The sequence below is a fragment of the Nomascus leucogenys genome, chromosome 13 (assembly GCF_006542625.1).
Source record: "Nomascus leucogenys isolate Asia chromosome 13, Asia_NLE_v1, whole genome shotgun sequence".
Taxonomy (NCBI): domain Eukaryota; kingdom Metazoa; phylum Chordata; class Mammalia; order Primates; family Hylobatidae; genus Nomascus; species Nomascus leucogenys.
This window is the reverse complement of record NC_044393.1, coordinates 46977967-46990798: the sequence shown is the minus strand read 5'-3', so window position 1 is coordinate 46990798 and position 12832 is coordinate 46977967. Positions and strand designations below refer to the sequence as shown.

At 43.5% G+C, this 12832-nt stretch overlaps 1 protein-coding gene across 1 annotated transcript in view; it reads left to right on the top strand.

The window, feature by feature from the left end:
• KAT14 (lysine acetyltransferase 14) overlaps nt 1-12580 on the top strand; it is a 45274-nt gene extending 32694 nt beyond the window's left edge. Inside the window, exons 7-10 of the mRNA XM_030826136.1 lie at nt 5917-6053; nt 7331-7506; nt 8805-8995; nt 11493-12580. Of these exons, the coding sequence (XP_030681996.1) occupies nt 5917-6053; nt 7331-7506; nt 8805-8995; nt 11493-11666 (678 nt within the window). The 3' untranslated portion in view covers nt 11667-12580. The remainder of the gene's footprint in view (nt 1-5916; nt 6054-7330; nt 7507-8804; nt 8996-11492) is intronic.
• The last annotated feature ends 252 nt before the right edge of the window (nt 12581-12832 follow it).

Here is a 12832-nt window from a genome sequence, read left to right as displayed (position 1 = left end):
ATTATAGCCATCCTAGTGAGTAGGAAGTGTAGTACCTCACTGCAGTTTTGATTAGCATTTCTTTGATGACTATTATACTTTAAAATTCTTGTCTGTTTGGTAAATTAAGTGTGCCTTTTCCTGTAATAGCTTGTTTAGTTTGTTATCCTTTTGTTTTCTTGAATTTTTTTTTTTTTTTGAGGTGGATTTTTACTGTTGTCACCCAGGCTGGAGTATAGTGATGCGATCTCGGCTCACTGCAACCTCTGCCTCCTGGGTTCAAGCAGTTCTTCTGCCTCAGACACCCAAGTAGCTGGGATTACAGGCGCCCGCCACCACACCCAGCTAATTTTTGTATTTTTATTAGAGATGGGGGTTTCATCATGTTGGCCAGGCTGGTCTCGAACTCCTGACCTCAGGTGATCCACCAACCTTGGCCTCCCAGAGTGTTGGGATTACAGGCATGAGCCACCGTGCCCGACGATTTTCTTGCACTTTTTATTTATGGGTGTTGATTTTTTTTTCCCCTGTGAGCTCATACCCCCTTAGTGTTTTCAGCTACCTTTGCTGGAAGTTTACACCTGGGGGAGAGAGCAAAAGCCTGGTTCCTAGCTTTTGATCCTGTCAGCAAGTTTAGCAAAATGGGAGATTCTGGGCAAAACCATTTCTCATCCTCTCTTTTTCCCACAATCAGCCACCCTCTTCTCTCAGGGAACCTCCCAGGACCTCACGCCCAGGTGCTGCTTTTGATCTCCCTCTGGTGTTGCTTCCTAGGACTGTGGGATGCTCAGGGGCTGCCCAGAGTGGTGTCCACCCTCACCCAGGAAGGTTCTAGTGCCGCTCTGGTGTTGATTGGCAGCGATCTACCTCTCCCAGAGAAGTGCTCGGGGGAGGAGATGGCTTAACCAAGCAGCCCCTGACCCATCTGCGGGGCAGAGTCTTTTTCTGCCCTCTCTACTCTGCTGCCTCACTCATACCCAGCCACCCGTCGCCTCCCCGGGCTTTCTCCCAGCCTTGTGTTTTGCCTTCCCTCTCCTGTCTGTAGCATCTTTCAGATGGGCTTGGAAAGGGACCAAGCAGCCCACCTAGCTCTCCATTTTGTTTAGAACTAGAAGTTTAAAGAAACTCATTTAACATTTTTTCTCACTTATTTGACCTCGGGATGCTTTTTTTCCCACACTTTACCATTCAGCAAATGTAAGTCAAGTACATAACATACACCAAGAGCCGTAACATGGCTCAAACCTGTAATCCCAGCACTTTGGGAGGCCAAGGGAGGCAGATCACTTGAGCTCAGGAGTTTGAGACCAGCCTGGGCAACATGAGGAAACCTCATCTCTACCAAAAAAATACAAAAATTAGCCAGGCATGGTGGCGCGTGCCTGTAGTCCCAGCTACTCAAGAGGCTGAGGCAGGAGAATCACTTGAATCCGGGAGGTGGAGGTTGCAGTGAGCTGAGATGACACCTCTGCATTCCAGCTTGGGCAACAGAGTGAGACTTTGTCTCAAAAAAAAAAAAGAGTGCCAAGCGCTATTCTAGCAGGGGATCTGCTGTGAACTAAGACAGAGTAGGTCCCTGTCCTTAGGCAGGGGACATCCTTGAGCAGGGAGCTGACATTAACTAGCTCACCAGGCAAATAAGATTACGTCATGCAGAGTGAACGTGGGGACAGTGGAGGAGTAGTGGGCAGGAGCACTGCTCTATGGGGGTTCAGGACGGCCTCTCTGAGGAGGCTGCACGTGAACTAAGTCCACAACAGGAGCCAGGGTGATGAAGGGCCAGGGTGGAAGGCCCAGGCACAGGCCCTAAGGCAGGAGTTGGGTTGGTGTATGTGGCTGGAACCTAGTGATGGCAGAGGGAAGGGGTTGGTGGCTAATGAGGCTGCTAGGGTGACAGGGGCCAGATCCTGCAGTATCCTGCAGGTTGTAAGTAAGGAGTTTGAACTGCATTCTGAACATATGGTAGGAAGCCATGTCAGAGTTTTGATCGAGAGAAGTGAATTTATGTTTTTAGAAGACTCTGGCTTCTGTGTCGAGAGTGGATAGTATGGGTGTAAGAGTGGGAGCAGAGAGACCAGTGGGAGGTAGTGGATCCAGGCAGCATTGGGAGTGGTTTACACTAGAGTGGGAAGAAGTTAGGGAGCTGTATAACTTTGATGGAGCTTCCCAGAACTTACCTTGAGACATTAACCAGATAATGAGAGTATTCTGTGTGCAGTAAGTAGTTCAGTGGCTGGTGTTTCAGTTATTTGTTGCTGCATTATAAACCACTCCAAAACTTAGTGGCTTTTGATCCCTGTATCTTTTTTCTGATTCTGTGGATTGACTGGGCACTGCTGGGTGGTTCTTTACTTAGTGGGCTGAAGGCTGGGGTCGCTCATGTGCTGCATTAACCTGGGAGCTAGTTTGGGATTGGAATGACCAGGAGAGCCTCTCTTCCTCCAGAGTCAATCTCCCTGTGGCCTCTAGTTATTAACTGGTCTAGCTGGACTCCAAGAGGGAAAAAGTGGAAGCAAGCTACCAGTTGTCTTAAGACCTAGACTCAAAAGTCCCAGAAAGTTATTTCTGCTACTTTCTGATTGGTCAGAGCCATTCATAAGGTCCACCCAGCTTCAGGGGGTGGGGAAATTTATCCTGCCTTTTGGTATGAGGAGCCACTTAGTAGGGGTGGAGGAATTGTTAGTGGCTGTATTTAGAAATTACATACCACACTTTTCAGTTTTACCTTGAAACTGACTTTAAGCCTTGGAAGAATTCAAAGTTGGCCTTTGAAAATTTTGGTGTCCAGTTTGGGAAGGTATGAAAGCAAATTATAATGGAAGGAATCTTGCTCTTTCCTTTTAACAAAGTTATTTTCTAGGTTAAGAGCAAACTGATTCTACAAAAACAAGTTTTTAAACTTCATCCAACCCTTTGCAAACAACTTTATAAATGTGCCTTTAATCTTCCATCCAATTTCTTTGCTATAAAGCGCTAATTGCACATGTTCTGTTAGTACATGACTGAGAGCCCTGGAGCGGCAGTCATTGAAGAACAACGTATTTCCAGGCCAGCTCTTGGGGTTTGAAATGAAACATATAAAATCTACCAAGTCTGTTAGGATACCTTCCTAGGGAACAGAGGCCTCTTCCTCATTGAACCCCTGATGAGACCTCTCTGCTACTGAGATTTATTTTAGGGATGATATTCTACATCACTCCCATTTTTGTCAAATTTATTCACTGGAAAAGAGATTGTATTAGTTTGTTTTCACGCTGCTGAAAACAAACTAATTTGTTTGACTCCTTATCTTACATCCAGGTCACACTGATGCAAGAGGTAGGTTCCCAAAGTCTTAGGCAGCTCCACCCCTGTGGCTTTGCAGGGTATAGCCCCCTTCCTGGCTGCTTTCATGGGCTGGCATTGAGTGTCCAACTTTTCCAGTTGCACAGTGCAAGCTATTGGTGGATCTGTCATTCTGGGGTCTGGAGGACAGTGGCCCTCTTCTCACAGCTCCACTAGGCAGTGCCCCAGTAGGGACTCTGTGTGGGGGCTCCAACCCCACATTTCCCCTCTGCACTGCCCTAGCAGAGATTTTCCATGAGGGCCCTGCCCTGACAGCAAACTTTTGCCTGGGCATCCAGGTGTTTCCATACGTCTTCTGAAATCTAGGTGGAGGTTCCCAAACCTCAATTCTGGACTTCTGTGCACCCTCAGGCTTAACACAAAGTGGAAGCTGCCAAGGTTTGGGGCTTGCACCCTCTGAAACCATGGGCCAAGCTGTACCTTGGCCCCTTTTAGCAATGACTGGAGCGGCTGGGGCACAGGGCAGCAAGTCCCCAGGCTGCCTTCTAGGCTTCCAGGTCTGTGATGGGAGGGGCTGCCATGAATACCTATAGCATGCCCTGGAGATTGTCTTGGGGATTAACATTCGGCTCCTTGTTACTTATGTAAATTTCTGTGGCCAGCTTGAATTTCTCCTCAAAAAATAGGTTTTTCTTTTCTGCTGCATTGTCAGGCTGCAAATTTTCTGAACTTTTATGTTCTGTTTCCGTTTTAAAATGGAATGCTTTTAATAGCACCCAAGTCACTTTTTTTTTTTTTTGAGACAGAGTCTTGCTCTGTTGTCCAGGCTGGAGTGCAGTGTTGTGATCTCGGCTCACTGCAACCTCTGCCTCCCAGGTTCAAGTGATTCTCCTGCCTCAGCCTCCCAAGTAGCTGGGATTACAGGTGTGTGCCACTATGCCTGGCTACTTTTTGTATTTTTAGTAGAGACAGGGTTTCACCATGTTGGGCCAGGCTGGTCTTGAACTCCTAACCTCAGGTGATCCGCCCACCTCAGTCTCCCATAGTGCTAGGATTACAGGCATGAGCCACCATGCCTGGCTTTCAAGTCCCCTCTTGAATGCTCTGCTGCTTAGAAATTTCTTCCACTAGATACCCTAAATCATCTCTCTCAATTTCAGAGTTCCACAGATCTCTAGGGCAGTGGCAAAATGCTGCCAGTCTGTTTGATAAAACATAGTAAGAGTCACCTTTTCTCCAATTCCCAACAAGTTCCTCTTCTCCATCTGAGACCACCTCAGCCTGGACCTTATTGTTCATATCACTATCAGCATTTTTGTCAAAGCCATTCAACAGGTCTCTAGGAAGTTCCAAACTTTCCCACATTTTCCTGTCTTCTTATGAGCCCTACAAACTGTTTCAGCCTCTGCCTAATACCCAGTTCCAAAGTCATTTCCACATTTTCAGATATCTTTTCAGCAACACCCCACTCCTGGTACCAATTTATTATATTAGCCCATTTTCATGCTGCTAATAAAGACATACCCAAGACTGGGAAGAAAAAGAGGTTGAATTGGACTTACAGTTCCACATGGCTGGGTAGGCCTCAGAATCATGGCAGGAGGCAAAAGACACTTCTTAGTGGGCAGTGGCAAGAAACAAATGAGGAAGATGCAAAAGCAGAAATCCCTGATTAAAAAAAACACATCAGATCTTGTGAGACTTATTGACTATTGTGAGAACAGTATGGTGGAAACTGCCCCCATGATTCAAATTATCTCCCACGAGGTCCCTCCCATAGCACAAAGCAATTAAGGGAATACAATTCCAGATGAGATTTGTCTGGGAACACAGAGCCAAACCATATCAGAGATGTATTTCAAAAATTCTATATACAGTAGTAGTTGGCCCCAGTGGCTCTTTGGATAACAGAGCGATCATATAATATGACTCATGTGTGTGTTACCTACTTGATACTAGTGCTGGTTAATATTTAGTGAATGGGTTGAAGGCATAATATAGACAAAGTGAAGCCTAGAGAAGCTGCAAATCCAGTGTTCAATCCTGCTTCTCACTCACTCTAATGAGTTAAAAAAATTTTTTAATGGCTTCATAATTTTAAAATTATTATTTTGATTTTAAACAGCTGGGGTTTTTTGTGTCTAGTTTTATGCAAAGGTGTCTACAAACTTTGTATTGAAATTTGAGCTTTCCAAATAAGTAATACAAAAAGACCTACTTTTTGACACATAAAAATATGATACTAATTATATATGGAAATTAACCAATCCTCAGAGTAATTTTCTTTCTTTCTTTTTTTCTTTTTCTTTCTTTCTTTCTTTTTTTTTTTTTTTGAGATGGAGTCTTGTTTTGTCGCCCAGGCTGGAGTGCAGTGGTGCGATCTCGGCTCACTGCAAGCTCCACCTCCTGGGTTCACGCCATTCTCCTGCCCCAGCCTCCCAAGTAGCTGGGACTACAGGCGCACCTGCCACCACGGCCGGCTAATTTTTGTATTTTTAGTAGAGACGGGGTTTTACCGTGTTAGCCAGGATGGTCTCGATCTTCTGACCTTATGATCTGCCCGCCTCAGCCTCCCAAAGTGTTGGGATTACAGGCATGAGCCACTGTGCCCAGCCTGAGTATTTCTATATAACCAGTGTTTCTTTCTCATAGACTTCCTTGCCGTCCAGGAAGGGATTTCGACACCAGACCACCAAATTTTTGTATCGCTTGGTGGGATCAGAAGATATGGCTGTGGACCAGAGTATTGTCAGCCCTTATACCTCTCGGATCTTGAAACCTTATATCAGGTATATGGAGAACTAGAGGTGTGATGTCAGGTGTGTCATGAGGGATAATGATTGTGGTTTCTGTGCCCTGTTCTCCTGTTGGAGAGAATAAAGATCACAAACTGTGAGCAACATTGGCAAGGACTGAGTTCTGTGCTTCACCTCCAGTTTTGTCCTTTGCTTGTTTCAACTCTACTTTTTTGCAGAGAACATGGTCCTTTGAAAGAAACTTAAAAAGCAAAAATAAATTAACTGAAAGATTGCTTTGTGATGATCATAATCATTATTTTATTTATTATTATTATTATTTTTTGAGACAGACTCTTCGCCCTGCCACCCATGCTGGGGTGCAGTGGTGCAATCTTGGCTCACTGTAACCTTCGCCTCCGGGGTTCAGGGAATTCTCTTGCCTCAGCCTCTCAAGTAGCTGGGATTACAGGCTGCACCACCAAGCCCAGCTAATTTTTGTATTTTTAGCAGAGACAGAGTTTCACCATGTTGGCCAAGCTGGTCTTGAACTCCTGACCTCAAGTGATCCGCCCAGCTTGGCCTCCCAAAGTGCTGGGATTACAGGCATGAGCCACTGGGCCTGGCCCTCATTATGTTATTTTAAATACTAAAGATGTATATTTTTAGTAGTCTGAAATGAAAAAATGTGAAAGACATCTCAGTTGAGCCTCCATCTGGACTGGATGTATATGAAACAGTTTCCAATAATGAATGTCATTGTCCAGGCAATGAAATGGAAGCTGAGCTTGCTAGAGAGGTCCCAGCAGTGTCTGGCACTGTAAATGAGAGCACATTATTGCACTCATTGCACTACAGTTGCCCTGCAGCTCCATGATCACCCTGACCCTCCATGCCAGCACCACATTCCTGGGCAGGCACAGTGAGAAGCAGTTTGTGAGCCTGCTCCAAGCTCACTTTGTCTCTGGTGTTCCCCAAATGCCCCACGAAGTTGAGTGTTCCCTCTTCTGGCCTCCAAGGCACTGGAGATGCATCCTCATGTCTGACTCCTCGGGGTGAATCTGATGCTGTATCTGTTTCCTCACTTTGTTCATGAAGGCACCTAGCCCAGTCCCTGGTGGGTACAGAGGGCTTTGGCCTGATGAATGTTCAGAGTGAATTTTAGATTTCATACATAAAAGTATAGCCATAATCAAGCCAGCTTCGTGTAAAACAGTGTAGGTTACTTTAAAGTTTCAAGCAGATCAAAGAGTTTATATGAGTCAAAAAGCTAGGAATAATACCAGGTATTTTTCTTGACTTGAATTTGTTTATCTTCTGTGGTACCGGAGGCGTGATTATGAAACAAAGCCACCCAAACTGCAGCTCCTGTCACAGATTCGTTCCCACCTGCACAGGAGCGACCCTCACTGGACACCGGAGCCCGACGCACCTCTCGATTACTGTTATGTGCGGCCAAATCACATCCCAACGATCAACTCCATGTGTCAGGAGTTTTTTTGGCCTGGTATGTTCCCCCTCCCAAACCAGGCAGGTCATTTTTCTGTACGGTCCATTCTAGCAATTTTTAAAATTAGTTTATGTGATATCCTTAAGATTTTTATTTATGATTTCATTTAGTTTGTCTCTGCTAACATGGAAATATTAAAATACAAATACCTCTTGCTTTCCTAAAATCTAGAAGAAGCCAGCAATAAACAGTGTTTTTGTTTGTTTCTCTTCCCTGTTTGTCTCTGCTTCCAGAGTAAAAGATTCATCCTGTTTTGCTTCTGCATATATTTAGATACCAGGTAATGTCTATCAAAGATACACAGACTGGTAGCTTGGGCGTGTTTGGACACTTTTGTTTTTGACTTAATAATTCTTTGTTTTGTTTATTTAGCTGTTCCTTAGAGAGTATTAGTACAGCCAGAAGGTGTTTTTTAAAAGCTAAATAACCTGATCACAGACTGTGAGAATAAGGGTAAACCCAATATAATTTGTCATTTTATCAGCCTTAACAAAATTGCCTCTGAAGATCAAAGTCATTAATTAAAGGAACACATTTTCATTGCTAAATATAAACTGTTCTTTGTGGATCTGCTTTCCCACGCTGCCTTGAAACCTAAAGGAAATAATACATGTCTTTCAGATGTTAGATATGATTTCATCAAGATAGAGCTGTGTCGTCTTTATTGTCACAAAGTCCCAAAACCGTGAATGTGGTGGCAGAGCTGCACTCATTCTTTTGGGAGTCATATTGAGCCAAAAGTAACATTCTGAGAGCATCTCCTGCTTCCTGCCCTTATGTTGGGTGCCTTCCATACATTATGCACAGAACCGTATTTTACTTATTTATTGTGAAAGGTAGCATTTGTACAAAAGAGCTTATAAATTATATGTGTGTGGGGTAACGGATGTGATAGAACACTCTCGGGGGATCTTTACTTAACCCTGTCAGGTCTAGATATGCTCTTCATCTTACACATTGCAGAAACGGAGTCTGTGAGACAGTTTGAAATGTGCCAAGCCACACATGGTAGAGGAGGCTGAGTTCAAAGCCAGCTGTGTCCAATTCTGAACCCGTGCACTGCTACCTACCCTATTCTGCCACTCTTCTTTTAGAAAATACTATGTAATTTCAATATTTTCTAAAATTCACTCTTATTTTTATGATCTGGATGTGTGGTCTCTATGTTACCTCCAGTTTTGGTGGTTTTTTTTTTTTAGCATGCAGGTGTAGCTATATGTACATGCTGAACAGCTTGGTGTTCCTTAAGTCTCAAAGGCATGTGGTTTGAGTCTCCGATGGTTTCTTTTCTTTAGGCATTGACCTGTCTGAGTGTCTGCAGTACCCAGACTTCAGTGTTGTTGTTCTTTATAAAAAAGTCATCATTGCCTTTGGCTTCATGGTTCCTGATGTGAAATACAATGAAGCTTACATTTCATTTCTGTTTGTCCACCCTGAATGGAGAAGAGCAGGGATTGCAACTTTCATGATCTATCATCTGATTCAGGTAAGTTGTCTGTGTTTATGATTTATCACCTGCGTCTGGGCTCCCCTGAACAACTGGAGGAGGAATGAAGCTGAGCTAGCCCTTCCCAGCATGGCCCAATGGAATGGTTTCCTTGGAAACCAAGTGAAGAAAGCCAGTCATCAGCATTCATGAGATTACCAAAGCACACAGACAAAAATCTCCGACCCTCTAAAATAAGATTATTATTCAGACTCAGGTTTCATAGATACCAGTTTGTGAACATGTGTAGTAAATAAAATGAGAAAATACCAAAAGCAAGAGCTTTAGGGTGGACTATTCATATTAGTAATAGCTACTGCTCTTAGGATCATCACCTTCGCAGCTCAGAGAAGTGAGGGTAGGACTATTATTTTTATTTTTTTAAATATTTGTAAACATTTTAGCACAATTGTATCAGTTAGAATGTATGTATGTTTTTTTGAGACAGGGTCTCATTCTGTCACCCAGGCTGGAGTTGCACAATCATAGCTCACTGCAGCCTCAACCTCCTGGGCTCAAGTGATTTTCCCACCTCAGCCTTCTGGGTAGCCAGGACCACAGGTGCACACTGCCATGCCTGGCTTATTTTTTGTAGGGACAGGGTCTCACTGTGTTGCCTGGTCTGTGCTTGAACTCCTGGGTTCAAGCAATCCTCCCACCTCAGCCTCCCAAGTGCTGGGATTATGGTCATGAGCTACCGTGCCTAGCTACGTATTTTATTTTTGCTGATAGTTTTTAATTTTACTATCACTGTATAAGGCTGATATGAACCTTCTAAGATTTGATTCTACTATTGAATTATAATTCATCCTTTGATATATTTATATCACCTTTGAAGAAAATACACCATACACCAACATCAAAAAACATGCAAGGATTTTTTTCCCCTAGAATTTTTTTTAGTCAACTTTTACTTAGAAACCATTTGGTATGGCGGATTATATGTTATGCAGGCAAGATTCCTTTTAAAAAGGAGATGAAGATGATAAAAGTTGTTTCTCCAATTTTTAATGAAACTTGCTTAATAATTCCCAAATGTTGGCAGGAACCTTGAGAACCATTTTCCTAGAAATTGCTTTCCTTCTCTCCTTAGGCAGTGACTATGTAAATCACTCACTGAGTAATTAATATGTGCTACTTTGGGTGGTGGTTTTCTCTTGAGAGTTTCTCAGTTATTTCTACAGCACTCCCTTTCTCTGCCCCATTCTCATGCACAAGAGTTGATCTCTCAGTATGCATCTTTTTAACCTAGGAGAGCACTTAGAGGATTTGCTGCCTTACCTGTCACTGGTAAGGGCCTGAAGACAGGGCAGGAATAGTACTCTGTCCTTGTGTGTGTGTGTCCTTGGTGCCCAACATGAGGGCTGGTACAGAGTCAGTCCCTGCTGAGTGTTTGCGAGGCCACTGGGGGAGTGGTTCATCTTTGCAGGTGGACAGCTTCCCCTCCAGCCAGACCATACACCTGAGGGCCCAAACATAGGTGGCACACAGTCGCTGGCACTCAATGATGGCCATGGTGAGATCACGTATATTTGCAATCTAGCAAACACTAACATGACCCCACAAAATTTGCTTTAAAAACTCACAAGGTGCTCTTGTCCCTGGCATACTGGTAAGTGTTCTCTTGTCCTAAAAATGCCTGTGGATACACATGGAAGTTAAGCAGAGAAAGCAGGTAGCTATCAGATGACTGTCAACAGAGGAGTTCTTAGAGGCCTGAGAGAACCATGGGTTATAAATCTCAAGGGCTCTATCAACTTCAGTATTTCAGTGCCTTCTTTATTAAAAAGTAAGTTCTTAAATGGTATGACTTTTGGGACACCTTACTCTGTGTAGCTGATTAAAGAATCTAAGGACTTGCCTTGTGTTGATAGAATGATTGTTACTCTTTTCCCCTAAGATTAGGTCAAAGCTGAATGTAGAAATCTCAGTTCTAAGAAGCTAATTCTGTCAGTTTTAGAGAGACAGAAGGTGGACTTTGGGATTCAGAAGGTCTATACAAGGGCCTCAGGTTTTATAATTACATTCTTAATATTTCATGTTTGTGCATGTAATTTAGCAGGCCTAGTAAAGGAATTTTTACAGGTTTTGGGGAGGTACAAGATAACATCTAGTTTTAAAAAGCAAAACGTATTTTGTTCTGTATTTATTCAAGGTTTTCATAGTGTTGGGTATTGAAATGTTTGACGTATTTAAAGGTAATTGAGTTGTAAATAATAAAGCTGACAATAACAATATCTCCATTGACCCTTTGCTTCAAAGAAAAATAAAAAACACCCAGAATACTATCAGTTTCCTTGGTCTTGTGAATGTTTTGATCAGCAGCAAAATGTCATTCTGTTTCCAGCTGTTGCTAGGTGTTGCAATGTCTCAGCCTCAGTCTCTGATTTCTCCAGTTTCCATAACTAACTGCCTACACTTAAAAGCGTTTCTTTACCTACTCATTTTCCCTCAGGACTTTCCATTTTTATCTTGTATTTTTCCACTCTTTTGGCAGACCTGCATGGGCAAGGACGTAACCCTTCACGTCTCAGCAAGCAACCCCGCTATGCTACTGTACCAGAAGTTTGGATTCAAGACTGAAGAATATGTATTAGATTTCTATGATAAATATTACCCATTGGAGAGTACAGAGTGTAAACACGCATTCTTTCTGAGGCTCCGGCGCTGATGTGAATACAGCTCACAGAGAAACGCATGCGCTATTGGAGAACAGGTCTTTGTGGAGATCTAAAGGCAGTGATTGATTTCACAGGGGGCTCTAATCTTCTCTGTGATTACATGGTCCTTCAGACTCCCAACCAAAGTGAGAAAAGCGGCATGCAGTGAAATGAGCAGTGAGCAGCCCTTTAGCACAATCACCCTCCAGTCCTTCCTGGAATGCCTTCAGCCAGCATCCCAGACTCCACAGTTAAATGAACGATGTCGTGATTCTCGCTCCACCTGACAGTTTGTAAGAGGGAAAGAGCATCTAACCTGATGCTCTTGGAGAGAGATAACCTGTCTGTCATGACTTAAAGGATGAGAAAATGTGGTGTAGCTATTAAAGATTCAGGCAGTCCCAAAAGGCACTGTCCTGTCCTGGGATGATGAGAGATTATGAGGTGATTTCATAAAAGGAATCCAACCCTGTGCCCGGCCATTGATGTGTTGTCATTGAATCCAGGAGGATTTCTAGGGCACTGAAGTTTTGTTGTTTCTTTTGCTGACTTTGGTTACCGTCAGAAAAAATAAACTAGATGTTTGTGTCTACATGTTCTACCTGTTCTACCTATTAGCATTTTCCTGCAGGGACTTGGGCCCATGGCCTGGGAGGTTGGTTTGGGATGGGGGTTGCTGGGCAGCCTGACATTCACCTGGCCTATCCTGGCCCTTCTCATGCCCAAGACAGTTGTTTCACAGGACTGGAAGTGTGGGTGATGCAAGTAGAACCCTCTAGATGTACCCTGTATGGTCTGCAGGACAGGACTGTTTGCTGTGTTTGTGGCTGTTGGAGATAGACTGTCAATCAGGTTGTTTGTGATCCAACAAGAACATTTCCAAAAGTATCTAGGTGTTCTCAAATAAAAAGCTTTCTTTGCACAACCCATGGCCAGAGCTTCAATCTAGTCAGTTTGCTTTCAAACCCTCTTTAATTAAGATCAGTGGTTCTTAACTTTTTGGGACATGGATCACTTTGAGAATACAAAGAAAGCTGAATACTCTCTAGAAAACTGTCATGCACGTTTAAAATTTTGCATCAGGGATCTGTCGACCACAAATTAAGAACATCTGTTCTAGAAGCTGTACTTGCAGCCAGCTCAGATTCCTTTGTGTGAGAGAGAATGTGTTGAGCTC